At 43.7% G+C, this 17,474-nt stretch overlaps 1 protein-coding gene across 2 annotated transcripts in view; it reads right to left on the bottom strand.

Annotated features, from left to right (window-relative positions):
* The window catches only part of Ube2k (ubiquitin conjugating enzyme E2 K), a 50,254-nt gene extending 36,928 nt beyond the window's left edge, over nt 1-13,326 (bottom strand). Inside the window, exon 1 of one of the 2 annotated variants that reach the window (XM_040747117.1) lies at nt 13,037-13,326. In XM_040747117.1, the coding sequence (XP_040603051.1) occupies nt 13,037-13,129 (93 nt within the window). In that variant the 5' untranslated portion in view covers nt 13,130-13,326. Of the gene's footprint in view, nt 1-12,802; nt 12,996-13,036 lie in introns of those variants that run through there. The other variant, XM_040747118.1, reaches the window with a different exon arrangement.
* Nucleotides 13,327-17,474: the final 4,148 nt, after the last annotated feature.

Below are 17,474 nucleotides of genomic sequence, written 5' to 3'. Positions count from 1 at the left end.
TAACCTAGACACTGTCCCAAATGATCATTTGGAGTTTTCCTACCCTTTCTCCATAGCAAGCTAATTTCCTTTCTCAACTGGATAGAGTGGCATAAACCTGTGGTGACAACACTTGAAAACTGGTAGGAAGATCTGCAATTCAAGACCAGCCTAGTCTACACAGCAAGACCTGATTCAAGAAAAAGACAACTTCCTCTATCCTTTTTGACTACTGAAACATTGGTTTTAACTGGGGATCAATGTGTTCCATCAAAATACATTCTTGAACATTTTTATTATCTGTGCACAGGGTGTCATGTACAGATAAGACAATTGTAGTAGGTAGTCCCCTTCCACCATGTGAATCTCAGAGATCAAATTCAGGTCAGTAGATTTGGCAACAAGCACCTTTCTTTACCTGATAAACCTTTCACCAGCCCTAAATTACTTTTTTTTTTTTTTTTTTTTTTTTTTTTTTTGTTTTTCGAGACAGGGTTTCTCTGTATTGTTTTGGAGGCTGTCCTGGAACTCGCTCTTGTAGACCAAGCTGGCCTCGAACTCACAGAGATCTGCCTGCCTCTGCCTCCCGAGTGCTGGGATTAAAGGCGTGCACCACCAACGCCCAGCCTAAATTACATTTTTTAATCTTCTTTAAATCATCGGTAAAAACTTTAAAAAGTAAAAATAGAAGCCATTGGGGAAAAAAACTCTGAAAAAGCTGTTTGAAGGAGGCAAGCTCAGCTGTCTTATGTCTTTCCTTGCTGAACTTAAGGGATCTTGTCTGGACAACCATTTTGAGAATTTAAAGACAGAAGGTACATCCTTAAGGACTGTACATTGAACATAAGAAGTCTATTAGCTGGGCATGGTGATGTCTTTCTGTAGTCCCAGCACTCACCAGGCTGAGATAAAGGTCAAGGTTAAAGACAGTTTGTAGGAAACAGTGAAGCCACATACATGGCTGGCCCCTACCTCACAAATGTAAAAGATTTTTTAATCTATAATGCTAAAGCCACCTGAAGACCTCCTCCAGACTTGCCCTACTTATCTAAATTATTGACTACTATCTTGTTTCTTGTTATATCCACAACTCAAACCTCCTGATCAATGGTTCTCAATCTCTAGGTCATGCTAGCAGATACTTACATTATGATTCATAACAGTAGCAAAATTACAATTATGAAGTAGCAACAGAATAATTTTATAGTGGGGGGTCACTACAACATGAGGGATTGACTATATTAAGGGTCGCAGCATTAGGAAGGTTGAGAACCACTGATCAGATCCTTTTTCCTCAAATCCCACCCCCACTCTCTCCCATCACAAAAACCACCCAAAACTTTGTCTCTTCCTTTAAACCCTCCAATGGTTTCCAAACTCTCCTAAAACATTTTAAGTGGTCTGGATTCTACCACCCTTTCCAAGCTCATCTTTCATCATTCCACACAAACACCTAACTTTGAGTATTCCTTCTTTGAGTACTGACCTTAACAGTATCAAGTCCAAGGGCTATGTAGTAAGACTACAAATGCCTACCACTGCTAATATCTCAAAACACTAAAAAAGGGGAGGATGTAGTGGCCTTTAATTCCAGCACTTGGGAGACACGAGGCAGGTAGATATACAGAAGTACTTCCAGAACAGCCAGGGCTACACAGAGAAACCCTGTCTTGAAATTTAAAAAAAAAAAAAAAAGACAAGGTGGTGCTCAGCACTTGGAAGGTGGAAGGAGAAATTCACCGTTGTCTTCAGCTACACAATGAAGTCGAGGCTAGCCTGGGATATAAGGCCTTGTCTTAAAACAAAAGGTAGTGGTGGCGCACGCCTTTAATCCCAGCACTCGGGAGGCAGAGGCAGGCAGATCTCTGTGAGTTCGAGGCCAGCCTGGTCTACAGAGCGAGTGCCAGGACAGCCTCCAAAACTACACAGAGAAACCCTGTCTCGGGGGAAAAAAAAAAAAAAGGTAGATGTAGATGAGAGACAAAAAGAAAAAAGAAGTATCTCTGTGGTGGAATTACAGATAACCTTCACTATCCAACTAAAGCAAACCTCTAACTTTTATATTTACAAACACTGACTCAACAATAAGCTGGGCAAGGTGAGCCCATGCTTTTAATCTCAGGAGACAAGAGGCAGGCAGACTTGTTTACAGTGTGGTCTACATAACAAGTTACAGACCAGCCATGGCATATGATGAGACTCTGTCCCAACAGGGCGGGGTGGGCAAAGGAAGAAAAGGAAAAGAAAGTTTTTTTTTTCCATCTTTAGTTGTTATGATTATCAATTTTCCTTCTTCCTTTCTTTTTTTAGTTTTTCGAGACAGGGTTTCTCTGTATTGTTTTGAAGGCTGTCCTGGAACTCGCTCTTGTAGACCAGGCTGGCCTCGAACTCACAGAGATCCGCCTGCCTTTGCCTCCCGAGTGCTGGGATTAAAGGAGTGAGCCACCAACACCCTGCGATTATCAACTTTCTACACATAGAGAGCTGATCCTCCTAACATATAACTAAGCTTATTCAAATTACCCTCCAAGTATGGCTGTGTAAAGGTTATTCCCAAGGAACTCACACTCTCTGAGGTTAAATTATTCAACCTTACAGCTTCCCTTAGCTATACACACATTTAAAATTAGCTGCTCAGCATCACATCACCTTTGCAGTCCAAAATCTACTGAGTAGAGCAATGATGACTTCTATTTTATTAACCACCTAAGCAGTATTCAATAAGTATCTGCTGAATAAATTACGAAGATAAACAAAAGAACCCATAGGGATACCGATGATGTCATACATACTACATAGATAGATGCCCCTTGAGATCTTCAAAGGGAAAAACAACAAAATAAAGCCAAAATAAGTTCCTTTTGACCATCTTGCTTCCTAGTTTTTTACCTGAACACTCATTTTCTAAATAGAGAATTCAACTAAATCAGTAGCCATATATGGAATAGATGTGCAACTTGACCTGGAGACCATCAATTTTACCCTTTCCCTAGTCTCAGAAGCAGAACAAAATGTATTACTTTCATGGTGGGTGGGATAAGCTCCCCCCAAATCTTTACATTTATTCAGGAATACAAGTGCCTCCTACTTACCTACAATGTGCCTGAACAGAGGAGAATGGAATATCAGTATGTTAGGTCCCTGAAAGTTTTTTTGTTGTTTATTTTGGTTCTTGAAACAGGGTTTCTCTGTGTAGCCCTGACTGTCCTGTCTCTATAGACCAGGCTGGCCTTGAACTCAAGAGATCCACCTGCTTCTGAATCCCTATTTCTTATGGGGCACATGGAGAATAGTGCAGTAAATTCAAGGTCAGAATAGATGAGACCCTATTTTTAAAAGAAGAGGTAGCATTTTAGGATAAGCAAGTTTCATTCATTTCTTTTTGTGAACCAGAATTTCATTTTCTTGTTCAGGTAGGTCTTAATCTCCTGGTTCTGATGATTTCTTCTTGCCACATGCCAACCTCTAGGGTGGTGGGATTATATGCATGTGCCCCATACTTGGCCTCAAATTACAGAACCAAAGGACTAGAAGGCTGTGGTGGTTAATTCCTTTAATCCCAGCATTTGAGAGGGGAAAGGGTGTCTACTGTTGGAAACCAGCCTGATCTCTACATATTGAGTTCCAGAACAACCAGGGCTATGTACAGAGACCCTGTTTCAACAAAAACACAAAAAAAGCAAAGGATTGGAATCAGGAAGATGGATCTGCAGTTAAAGCCAAGACTGGCAAACTGAGCTCAATCCCATTAATTCATATGGTGGGTACAGAGCCAAATCCTCCAAATTGTCCTCTGATCATCAACACCCCCCCCCCCCCATACACACACATCGAGACAGGTTCGAAACAGGGTTTCTCTGTATTGTTTTGGAGGCTGTCCTGGAACTGGATTTGTAGACAGGCTGGTCTCGAACTCACAGAGATCTGCTTGCCTCTCTCTGCCTCTACCTCTGCCTCCCGAGTGCTGGGATTAAAGGTGTGCGTCACCAATGCCCAGCACATAATTCATTTTTAAATAAGGCAAGGGGCTAGAATGTTATCTCGGTGGCTAACCCATATGAAAGTAGAGAATTGACTCCCACAAGTTGCTCTCCAGCCACACCACATCTGCTATGGCGTACATATAAACACAGTATCAAATATGGGCTTGGTTCAGATCCTAGAGCTCAACTAAACAGCAAGTAGTTCAGTACTGTTCAAAAGCTTTGAAACACAAAGTCTCAAGTTTATATAAGGATAAAAGTGTAACCCTGATCCCTGACAGTAAATAGACCAGGAAAGCTATAAAGTGTATGACTACGAAATAGACAGCAGAGAACATAAAGGAAAATGGCGGTACAAGACCATTTTTAATTCTTCTGTATTTCAATGGTCTAGAATTTGCTGTGTAGATCAGGCTAACCTTGAACTCATAGAAATCCACCTACTTCTGTCTCTCAAAAGCTAGGGTTAAAGGCATGCATCACCACCATACTTGACCTTTTTTTATTTCTAATTACATAAGTGTGTGTCTTTGTGGTCAATGTGAGTAAAGTGTCCAGGGTAGGCAGAAGACAGTGAAAACCCTGGAACTGGAGTTACCAAAGGTTGTAAGCAGCCCAAAGTGAGCGCTAGAACCAATCCTGGGAAATCTGTAAAACCTGTATCTACTCTTTTTTTTTTTTTTTTTTTTTTTGGTTTTTTTCAAGACAGAGTTTCTCTGTGGTTTTGGAGGCTGTCCTGGTTTGTAGACCAGGCTGGTCTCAAACTCACAAGGGATCTGCCTGCCCCTGCCCTCAAAGTGCTAGGGATTAAAGGTGTACACCACCACTGTCCTGCTGCTGTAACTACTCTTAAGAGCTGAGCCATAACACTACCCCTACCTTAATTGTTTGTATGTACATGGAACTAGCAGTCAGTTTCAGGTATGTTCTTCTATTTTTTTTTTTTTTTTTTTTTTTTTTTTGGTTTTTCGAGACAGGGTTTCTCTGTATTGTTTTGGAGGCTGTCCTGGAACTCACTCTGTAGACCAGGCTGGCCTCAAACTCACAGAGATCCGCCTGCCTCTGCCTCCCGACAGGTATGTTCTTCTACAGACCTCTACTAAATGCTTTTTACATTTATTGATTTATTTTCTGGAGGAGGGATGCACATGTGTCATGGCACCAGCAAGTGGGGGTCAGAAGACAACTTGCAGAAGTCAATTCTCTACTTCCACTGTGTGGATCCTGTGGATCAAATTCAGGTCAGGACTGGAAGCAAGTGCCTTTACCTGCTGAGCCTTCCTGACAACCCCTCACCTTCCTTTTTGAGCCAATGGTCTCTCAGTGAACCCACAGCTTACAATCTCAGTTAGACTAGCTAACCAGCAAGTCCCAGGTATCTGCCTGCTTCTGCAGCCATTCCCAGTGCTGGGGTTACAGAGGCAGTCCACTGTACCGGCTTTTACATAAGTGCTGGGGGTCTCAACTCTCCACCTAGAGCAGCCAGCACCTTACCCACCGAGTCATCCCCTAGCTCACACTTTATAAGGCAAAGGTGGGATAAAGCTACGAGAAACAAAGTCAGTCATAAAAGAACCAATTAAATGTAGTAAGAACTCAACTTCACAGAAACAGAAAAGAGAATGGTGACTGTCAGGGATGGGGGAAGAGAGAAGAGTGTTATTGAGTACCGATTTTTATCAGTTTTACAGGGTAAGAAAAGTGCTGGAGAAAATGGTAGCAATGGCTGCACAACATGTAGTAAATCTACTTAACACCACTAGGTATATATCTAAAAGTGATTAAGCTGGCAAACTTTGTTAAGTGTCTTATCGGGCCAGGGGATAGTAATAGGATCAAACACGGAGCCTTGCGCATACCAGGCAAGTGCCCTACAAATGAACTGTGTTCAAACGTGTATTTTATCATACTTTAAAAGAATAAAAAAATCCACATAATAGGAAATATGAGACATATATTAAGAAATTCTAGCCGGGCGTTGGTGGCGCATGCCTTTAATTTCAGCACTAGGGAGGCAGAGGCAGGTGAGTTAGAGACCAGTCTTGTCTACAAAGGGAATACCAGGACAACTCCAAAGTCACAGAGAAACCCTGTCTTGAAAATAAAAATTCCTAGCCAAAAAAGTGATCTCAAAAAGAGACAGGAAAAAAAAAAGAAAGAAAAGAAAAAAGTTGGGAAAGGAGGGACAATTTCTTTTTCTTTTTTTGGGGGGTGGTGGTCAGAGACAGGATGTCTCTTAAGTGTTCTGTATGTCCTGGAACTCACTTTGTAGACCAAGCTGGCTTTAAACCAGACATCCCCGTCTCTGCCTCCCAAGTGCTGGGATTAAAGGCGTGTACCTCACCACATAGCTGAGGAAGGACATTTTCAACACACACTTTTCCTCAGTTTACAAATTGCCTCCTATAAGAGATTAACACCTTGAGCCGGGCGTTGGTGGCGCATGCCTTTAATCCCAGCACTTGGGAGGAAGAGGCAGGCGGATCTCTGTGAGTTCGAGGCCAGCCTGGTCTACAAAGTGAGTTCCAGGACAGCCTCCAAAGCCACAGAGAAACCCTGTCTCGAAAAACCAAAAAAAAAAAAAAAAAAAAAAAAAAAAAAAAAAGAGAGATTAACACCTTGAAGCCTATATATCCCTCACTTTGGCCACCCTCCCTAAGAGCTGTTCCCACTAATAGCAAAGCTCTTAATTTTAAAAACTGTGGTAAACTCACATAAGCAGTCACTGAGGGACTAAAAAGTTGACTCAAGCTGGGCGTTGGTGGCTCACTCCTTTAATCCCAGCACTAGGGAGGCAGAGGTAGGTGGATCTCTGTGAGTTCGAGGCCAGCCTGGTCTACAGAGAGTCCCAGAACAGCCTCCAAAACAATACAGAGAAACCCTGTCTCAAAAAAAAAAAAAAAAAAGATGGCTCAGTGAGTAAAGCACAAAGGTTAGCACTGGATTTCACATCTCCAAACCCAAGTAATGCAGTTCCAGTGCCCCTATGGTGAGACAGACAATGCCCTAGAAACTTCAAGCATGTCAGGCTTTCAAGAAACAACAAAAAGAGACATCCTGTTTCAAACAAGACGAATCAACACCTGAGACTGTCTGCCCTGTCCTCTCACTGTGGTGTGTCTTCCCTTATGAGAGACAAGGAAGGAAGGAGGGAGGGAGGGAGGGAGGGAGGAAGGAAGGAAGGAAGGAAGGAAGGAAGGAAGGAAGGAAGGAAGGAAGGAAGGAAGGAAGGAGAACCTGTGAGTTCCACATAGCCAGTTCCAGGACTGCCAAGACTAGAGAGAGAGAGAAAGAGAGACCATGTCTCAAAAAAAACAAAAAAACAAAAACGAACAACAACAAAAATCCCAGCAGGTCTACATAGCATATTTTAGGTCAACCAGGGCTTCACAGACCCTTTTTTTAAAAATGAGAAAAGTAACTGGAGGTAGGGTTCCTATGGTACTGCTAATGTTGTTTCTTGATTTGAATGCCAGTTATACTGTATGTGTGTTTTACTTTGATATGGAAAAGGATGCTTTTTCCCAAAGATAACAAACTGTAGCTTCTGTTACTGAAGAAAAATTCTACTCTTGCTGAGCAGTGGTGGTACAGGTCTTTAGCCCCAGGAGGAAGAGGCAGGCAGATTTGAGTTCCAGGACAGCCTGATGGCTACACAGATAAACCTTGTCTTAAAAAAACTGAGACACAAAAATCAACTCTTAAAAACTTTAGGACCGCCGGGCGGTGGTGGCGCACGCCTTTAATCCCAGCACTCGGGAGGCAGAGACAGGCGGATCTCTGTGAGTTCGAGGCCGGGCTGGACCGATAGCCTCAGAAACAATACAGAGAAACCCTGTCTCGAAAAACCAAAAAAAAAAAAAAAAAACTTTAGGACCTCAGGAGTATGTACTCAGCAGTGGAGCACTTACCCTACTATACACATAAAGCCCTGAATTTGGTCATAAGCACTGAAAATCTGTTTTTAAAAATTCCAAATTCTATTTACATCATGTTTTTTGTAGGTAACTTTGCCTTTTTAAGTCAGAACGGAGAGAAGATGGGATATGGCTTAATGATAGAACACTTACCTACAATGACCACACACACACACACACACACACGCACGCACGCACGCACGCACGCACGCACGCACGCACGCACAGGTATGCACAAGAAAAGGGAAAGAATTAAAGGAGAAAACAAACTTAAAGTTCTAAAGACAAAAGATTCAACCACCCTTTGGGTACACTTACACACCTTATATAGTGACATTCTTATGGGTTCTTCAAAGGAGTTCTGTCTACAATAGCAGTTCTTACCAACTGGCAGTCAAGAGACATTTACTTGACACTACTGACAAGGGTAGTATGTTTAGCAGCAGTAAGGGCACCCAATGTTAGACACTGGAGATACTCATAAACACCTTATTGCAAAGGAGAGCCACTCACAATTTTAAAAAAAAAGCTCAAAATTTCATTAATTCCCTAAGGATGTACGGTGGCACATACCTTTCATCCATCCCAGGATTCAGGAGGCAGAGGCAGGTTGAGTTCTGTGAGTTGAGGCCAGCCTGACCTAAGCAGTAAGTTCCAGAACAGCCAAGGACTGCAGACAGTCTCTTATGAAAGAAAAGAAATGGGAAACTATGTCCTACAGAAATCAAAACACATTATTTTAGAAAATTGCAAGTTACTTTCATATAAAATAATCTAGGTTGCTGGGATTAAAAGCACGCCTTTAATCCCAGCACTCAGGAGGCAGAGGCAGGAGGATCTCTGTGAGTTCGAGGCTAGGCTGGACCAACAGCCTACAAAATAACAGAGATACCCTGTCTCGTAAAACCAAAAAAAAAAAAGATAATCTAGGCCAAGCCAGATAGACCATAATAAACATAATAAAATTCAAAATTATGAAAGACTAAATACTAAGAAAAACTTAGTAGACAACAATAGCTTCATGAAAGAAACTTGCATATACCACAGATCTAAACATTCCCTTTGAGAGTACTAGAAAATATCAACAAATAATTATAAAAAATAAATAAAATTGACAGAAATGAACATAAATATAAACCAGATATAAACCAGATGCTATACACTGATTTAAGGACACTCTGTATCACTGAACTTCAAATTTAAAAATATCTTATGTTGAAATTCAAGTAAACCTTTGATTATAGGTACCAATTAATGAGTTTATACTAACATTAACTTGTGCTTAAGTGCTTTAACAATACAAAGCATTACAAGTGATAAAAATGTAGGACCAATCTTGACAATTAAAAGTATGCTTATTCTTACTATGCCATGACAGTGTAGTGCATATTAACATAAGCAAACTCAAATTCTAAAGTCATGTTTGCAGACAATAATTTAACTTCTGGGGCTGGAGAGATGGCTCAGAGGTTAAGAATGATGACTGCTCTTCCAGAGGTCCTGAGTTCAATTCCCAGCAACCACATGGTGGCTCACAACCATCTGTAATGATGCCCTCTTCTGGCCTGCAGGCATACATACAGACAGAACACTGTATACATAACAAATAAATAGATAAATATTTTTTAAAAAACTATTTAATTTCTCATTTAAAAAACAGGAGATCTAGCCGGGCGTTGGTGGCGCACACCTTTAATTCCAGCACTCGGGAGGCAGAGGCAGGCGGATCTCTGTGCGTTCGACACCAGCCTGGACTACCAAGCGAGTTCCAGGGACAGCCTCCAAAGCCACAGAGAAGCCCTGTCTCGAAAAGCCAAAAAAAAAAAAAAAAAAAAAAAAAAAACAGGAGATCTAATTCAAAGACCTGTTGCTAAGAATTAGCAGTAAAATATAAATAGAAGAGGCACTCTGTAAATGGCAGCAGCAATAATTGGTAGCAAAGCACAACCTATGAATACACTAAATCATGGCTTAATCTGTTGATCCTCACAATTAGCAAGTCACCTTGCTAATGACTTGACTCAAACTATAATGTATTTTGGCAAATTTTGTATTCTGAGCAACTCTGAACCACTAGTTAAAATTCAGTCATATTCTAGAGTATCTAACAGATAAAAGGCCCATCTCCAAATAGTACTTTATGAAAATAGTGCCATTCACATGACTCAAAATCCATAGTATGCCCAATCATGCAACTTCCCCTACAAATAATCAGTTTCATAAATCCTTTCACTATACTGTGAAATGTATACTGGCAAACACACAACCTCCCCCTTTGACACAAAGGTGAGTGCCTCTCCACAGCACCTGACTATATCTTTAACATTTATATTAAGTGCTTACATTTTGACTAATACACTCAGCAAATAACCACTTATAGCCAATTCCTATGATCAGATTCAACGAGTGGTAGCTATCTTTGTATTTTCTGAGACACGATCTCTCTATGATCCCTGGCCAAAAATAAGTCATTAGATCCACCAGCATATGAATTAAACCTGGTACACTGGAGATTTACATGAGGTGACATGCTGAAATAATTACCTGATCAGCTATCTGAAAGACTACATTTATATACTTAAAGAAAATATATAGATTGCACTATGGGTCCTTCATTAAGGTAAAAATTAACCAGCAGCCTATCTATGGAACTGAACACACTCAAATGTGGATGAAATAAAATACTGACTGAGGATAAAATTACCTGCTGTGCTTTTTATGTTACTAAATGTTTTTGGTTTTTTGAGACAGGTTTCTCTGTGTAAAGCCATGGCTGTCCTGGCACTCGCTCTGTAGACCAGGGTGGCCTCTAACTCACAGAGATCAGCCTGCCTCTGCCTCCCAGTGCTGGGAATGGCTTGTGCTTCCATATCCAGCTCACAGTATTAAATTCTATCTCATCTTTTCCAAGTATCTTTTGCTGTTTACTATCCTGGATTAGGTTCCTGCTAGGTTTATAAAGGCACTGTTCCTGTTTTCCTCAGAGACAATGACAATTTTTTAAATCTCAGACATAAGAATGAACTTTTATTTGCACGTGTGGGTATAGAGGTCAAAGAACAACCTTCTACCATGTGGGTCCTCGGGTCCAAACTCAGGTCATCAGGCTTGGCAGCAAGCCTCCTTTACCCGAAGAGTCATCTCCTCAGCTCATCACTTAAATAGAAAGTCACATCACTTAAGCAGAGGATATATGGATTTTTCAGGGCAGTAACTTGACACTTTCAAATAAAAGAAAGCATTACAAGTCTAAAGATTTGTACAATCTTACAGTAGAAAAAATGTTTTACGCTGCTGACACAAGAATTAGCTCTCATCTTTCATTAAGAATATATGTCTACAATCCCAAAGTACATTTGCTTATTAAAGAAAAAGTTAAAATCACTGTTAAAATGGATATGAATACAGACATTCACTGTTTCTGCATTGTTCCACAAAAATACAAAGTCATCCTTCCATTCAGAGTTCTGGCAAATGAACACAGAGGTCAGAGTTCATGCTAACTAAGACAGATCACTACTTATTTCTTAGTCTGTTCACTATGCTAATATAGTCACTTCAACTTTAAGTAACTTTCTACAAAAGATAATTATCTGCAGATTCAGTGGCACAAATAAGGCTCGAGTGCTAAAGGATTTGTAACAATTACGCACATACTTAAAATGCCTAATTTTAAAAACCATTATTGGCATTATCAAAATACCAAGCACATAAGAACATGCAGCACTGTATGGACAGTGGAATGTGAACCCTGAGAAAAATAATTATTTTCAGAATTTTCTTGCTAAATTCAATTTTGGAATTTTTGTTCATTCAGATCTGAAGAACCTTACTATTACTTGCACAGCTGAATCAAACTATTAAATTACTTTCAATATTTCACATAAATAAGCATGGACAGCATTAATGTATTTAAATTCTGAAGGACTCATGGGTAGCTAGCCCTATTTTCTAATATGCTATTTCGTGATATATTTTGTGTCAGAACAAAAGTAACTCAATAATGAGCTACAGCAATGTGTATCTGATGAAATATCTTAGTTTTGTTTAAGTCAAAACTAAGACTTAAGTTCCCTACAGGAGACATCACAATGAAGTTTCACAGCACACTAGTCACAGAGGCACTGCCCTAGGAGAGAGACTGATATTGGCGAACAGTATTTTGAAATAAGCAGTACTCATCCTCTTCATTATTTTTCCTGGTTCAAATCATTTAATAACAGACAAGTAGCTAGATGTCAATGATGAGGCCTAGTTACTGGTGGAGTACGTGGAAAAGAGATACTTATCTAATTTGGAATTCATTTCCTGTACGTAGTGCAAATTGCTTCAACACCCCTTCCAAATACGATACTGACCATGATGCCTCCATGGGTCCCCCAACACTACTACAAGGGAGTAACTGAGTACCTTCCTTTCGTCCAGACTTAAGGGCTCTGTACGCTCCTTCCTCAAAGAAAAGGCAGCGAAGGCCTGGCAAGCGATGCCCAGAGCACCCCTAAAAGTGAGGGCCTGCGAGGTGCGCCGCTGCCGGGGATCCAGTTACTCTGTTCCCCCTTCCCCCAACCCACTTCCCGGGTTTTCTCGGCCTGCTCCTTCCCCACCCCGGAGCCACACATCCAGATGCTGCCGCCGCCTCGGGGCTCTCCCCCGAGCTCACGTGTCCCCGGCAAGCGCTTCTGCATCCGTCCCCCCAAAGCCCGTTCCTCCCCAGGCCGGCCGGCCAGCCGGCCGCCCGCGAGACCGCCTATCCCAGGGCCCGGGGAGGGGAGGGAAAGGCGGCAGGAGGAGGAGGGGAGAGCGCCGCTTCCCCCTCGGCGGACAGGCGGCCGCGGCGCGGCCAGCCGGGGCCGCCGGGGCCGCGGCAGGAAGGGCCCTCCCGCCCCGGGCTGAGGTGGGGGTGTCCGGTAGACCATTCCTGACCTCCTCGCTCTTCAGCACCTCCTTGAACTCCCGCTTGATTCGCTGCACCGCGATGTTGGCCATGTCTCTGCCCGCAGCTGATTCGTACCCGCCTCCTCCGCCACCGCTACGACCACCGCCACCGCCGCCACCTCTTCCTCCACCGCCTCCTCCCTCAGTGATTCAGACCCGAGCACACGAACGCTGCCACTGCCACCCTTGCCGCCGCCGCGTTCCCCCTCAGTGTAGAATCACCTCCGCGCCCGGCCACCAAAATGGCGCCGGGTCCGCGCATGCGCACCACGCTGACCCGGGCGGGCGGCGCAGCCGCTCCTGTGGTAGCCCCATACGTCTCAGCAGCGAGCCCGCGCCGCGCCGCGCCGCGCCGCGCGTCTCAGCCGGGGCCTCGGGCGCGTGGCTCCGCCCTGCCGGCGTCTGGGGCGAGGAGGGTGCGGCTTCCGCGCCGGTCAGCGGGGTCTGGGCCTGGCCGGTCCTTCCCTGCCCCTCCGCCCCTTTCCCCGGGAGGCTCGGACCCGAGGTGGGAGCCCCACCTGGCGGGTTCCCCACCCGGCCTGAGCCCCGCTCTAACTCTGCCAGACCCAGAGCCCACGGGCTTGAGGGGCCGCCCCGTGTCCGACCGCGGATAAAGCTATGCAGGAACTCGGTCCTGCCCAGCGTCCGTTGGTAACCCCCCCCTCCGGGAAATCCACTGCCGTAGCTTTTGTTCTGGAACCATGATCACGCAGCTATTATTCGGTCATCTCAGGTACTACAGGCACATTGAGGTTGCGTGATGGTCGGATCCCACGGGTTGTGCTTGCTACAGGGAAAGGCCTGTGGTTGGTTTGAAGTGCCAGACGTTAATCTTTGGCCCGTTTAGATGGTGAATGTTGAGCTGTAGAACTAGCATTGTTTTTAAAAGTTGGAACCTCCCCCCCCCCCCCCGAGCTTGTTAAGAGTGCTGGGCCTCGTCCCTACAGTGTGGATGGGCCTAAGAATTTGCATTCTTAGCAAGATCCCTGGCTGCCTACTTGTCAGCTGTGAGAACGGCCGAATTAAGCGTATGAAAAATCCGTTTTGACTTACGGTAAAAGTTGGAGAAATAAACACTCCTTAGGAGGACGAAGGAGCTTTAGACCCACAAAGGTGTTTGGCACTTGGTAGATTTCAATGAGCCGTGAGAATAATTGAATGGAGAAGAAAATAAACGAGTAAAATGTTTTAGGTGAACAGTGTTGAAAGGAGGTTTGAAAGTGGTCAGTAGAGTTTAAAGCAAATACTATGGTTTGGGTACTGAGAATACTTTGAAATAACGTTTAGAAATAGTGAAAGTGTTATTTTCAGGAGTATGTTTCATGTATTTCGCCACCTAATCAATCACTTGAATATTCCAAGACTAATCGGAGCTGAGTGTGGTGGTCCACACTTGTAATCCCAGAAATCGGGAGTCGGAAGCGGAAGGATCAAGGATCGTGAGGTCAAGACCAGTGTCAGAGTGCTGCCAAGAGCCGAGAGGACTTTTTATTCCCTGGTCTGCCCCATGACACCTCCGTTGTCAGCTACGATTCCCTCATCTGAAGTAAAGAGGTGCTTAGACTTCCAAGAGTCCAAAATTCTGAAACATCTCAACGTTTCCTGCGAAGACCTAAATTATAAAAACTCTTGTAGCAGAGCCCCCTAGTGGTTATAAGGGGAGTCAACTATTACATCTGAACAGTAGAAAGAATTTTTGCCATGGTAGAAATCTAGAAGTACTGTAGGTATTTGTGCCCATACGACTTACAACAGTTTTTTTTAAATCACACTCTGCCTATCCTCAAGAAACTGAACAGTAGCCAAACGGGGAACTAGTTATAAAGGTTTGATGATTTATTTAAAAGAAAGGAACTTGGTAGTGCCTTTTCTGTTCCGAAGTTTGAACCCAGGGCTTGTCCATGCCAAGTGTGTGCGCTACGAATGGTCTGCAGCCCAGCCAGGTTGTGGTGTGTGTTTATGTTTAGGCGGGTTCTCATTATACAACCCAAGCCAACCACAAACTGAATTTATTCTGACTCAGCCTCCCTAATGCTCAGACTACAGACAGACACTGCCACACCAGGCTCAGGTATGTGAGTTTTCTTTTTTCTTTTTTTTTTTTTTTTTGGTTTTGGTTTTTTTTGTTGTTGTTGTTGTTGTTTTTCGAGACAGGGTTTCTCTGTATTGTTTTGGAGGCTCTCCTGGAACTCGCTTTGTAGACCAGGCTGGCCTCGAACTCACAGAGATCCACCTGCCTCTGCCTCCCGAGTGCTGGGATTAAAGGTATGGGCCACCAACGCCCGGCGGTATGTGAGTTTTCTAATGCCAGTAATCATTTAACTGAACTCCCCCCCTTTTGGAATTCATTCTATTAACATTTAAAGACCCCAAAGGATGTGACTAGTGACACCTGAATAACTTCATGAGTAGTATCATAGCAGTGTTAGTGTCTCAGTTTTGGGAAAGCACTGTAGTAATGTCATTTACAATGTTCACATTAACCTAAGGTGAGTAAAGAACACAGAAATCTCTACTATCTTTGCAGCTTATCTGTAAACCAGTAATTCTGTACTGGGCATGGCGCCTCACTCCTGTAACTCCAACTTCTTGGGAAGCTAGGACCAGGGAGCTATAGGGCAGCCTATAACTCTGGTCAAGAGAATGGAATCTCTGGTCTGGGTGTAGACCCGACATTCCAGCTGGACTAGTTGGGTCTGTTTGGCTGAGGACCACCTTCCTCCATGCTAAAGAGATAGGCAGCATGATTAGTTCATTAATGAGATGTTGTACTTTTCCTTCCCAGAGTCTCCTCCCCACCCCTAGTGCAGTAGCCCAGGCCCTGAGCTTCGTATGTTTGTGGAGCTGCCCGCTATTCCCAATTACTCAGAAAAGTTAAATTTTACTTTTCTTCTGTCTGATAAATATGCTTTTCCTTAATACTCGGCTCTCCCCCCGCCCCAAACATTTTGGGCTCCCTTATTTCTACAAAGCTTCCCACTGTGTGGCTGCTTATTTTCCATGTGCCTGACATCAATATCGCTGTAAATGGCCTCCCCCCCCTTATCTCCTCCAGCTAACTGCTGAAATTTAGAACTCATCTGACTTAGGGTTTTTTTTTTTCTTTTTGTTTTTGTTTGTTCTTGAGAAAAGATTTCACTGTAGCTTTGGTAGGCCTGGATCTCAGTGGTAAACCAGGCCAACCTCAGAAAAGATCCACCTGCCTCTGTCTCCTGAGTGCTGGAATTAAAGACACACTTTTTTTTTTTTTTTTTTGGTTTTTCGAGACAGGGTTTCTCTGTGGCTTTGGAGGCTGTCCTGGAACTAGCTCTTGTAGACCAGGCTGGCCTCGAACTCACAGAGATCCACCTGCCTCTGCCTCCCAAGTGCTGGGATTAAAGGCGTGCGCCACCAACGCCCGGCCTCACACTTTTTTTTTAAATTATCCTTGTTTCCATTTGATTCCATTGTAGGGAAAAGGGTCCAGCCAAAGAAACACACCCTGAGAAGAGCCAAAGAAGCACACTTTGGCCTTGCAACCAAAAGAAAAGAAATGCACCCTGACCTGAAACCAGTGCCAAAGAAACACTTTGTCCCTGGAATCAGAGCCAATGAAAGAAGTACACCCTGAAGCCGGGCGTTGGTGGCGCATGCCTGTAATCCCGGCACTCGGGAGGCAGAGGCAGGCGGATCTCTGAGTTTGAGGCCAGCCTGGTCTACAAAGTGAGTTCCAGGACAGCCTCCAAAGCCACAGAGAAACTCTGTCTCGAAAAACAAAAAACAAAAAAAAAAGAAGTACACCCTGGCCCTAAAATTGGAGCCAAAGGACCAGAGAAAGAAACACACTTTGGCCCTGAAACCAGAGCTAATCTGACCCTAACTCAGTGTAGAAAACTAACCAATCCCTGAGTAGGAAGGAGATCTAGCCATCCTAAACCAATCCCCACCCTGGAAAAACTCTACCTCCTGAGACGCCCTATATAAACCCTGTGCCTGTTCAGCTTCTGCCGGTTCTGACTTCCTGGCTGTCCTCTGCCACCTTGGCAGAAGGCAGCCACTCTCCTGGATTCTTCCCTCCCAATTTGGGTGAGACCTTTTGCTGGAGCAGAGTAGAGCAGGTGGAGCAGGGCTCACCTAGGAAATATTCCCTGGCTAAACCAAATTGTTAAACTCTACTCTCCAGGGGACTGGAACCAAACTGTAACAACTTTGCTAAAGCAGCTCTCTCCTGCAGGAGCAGAGCTGATAGACTGGGGAAGCCTTTTCCTGAAGCAAAGCTTTAAGCTGCTGTCCTTACTGCGGTATTCCTTGGCTCCCGAGTGCCAGAATACCTTTCCATCCAAGTTGTAACACTCAGTATTTTTTAGCTCTCAAGTGCCATAATCCATCCCTGGCCATTCCATCAGATCCATGGAAATGCTTACATCCATCCTTAAGTCATTTTATTAATGAGACTAAAAGACCCCAAAGGTGATCCCAGGATTATCAAAGACCTTCATTCAGGCAGGAGAGATGGTTCAGAGGTTAAAAGCACTGACTGCTCTTCCGGAAGTCCTGAGTTCAATTCCCAGCAACCACATGGTGGCTCACAACCATCTACCATGATATCTGATGGTCTCTTATGGTGTGCAAGCAAACATGCAGACAGAACACTGTATACATAATAAATAAATCTTAGAAA

This window comes from Mesocricetus auratus, unplaced genomic scaffold (genome assembly GCF_017639785.1).
Source record: "Mesocricetus auratus isolate SY011 unplaced genomic scaffold, BCM_Maur_2.0 Super-Scaffold_100006, whole genome shotgun sequence".
Taxonomy (NCBI): Eukaryota; Metazoa; Chordata; class Mammalia; order Rodentia; family Cricetidae; genus Mesocricetus; species Mesocricetus auratus.
The sequence above is the reverse complement of the archived record's forward strand: the minus strand, read 5'-3'. Positions and strand labels throughout refer to the sequence as shown.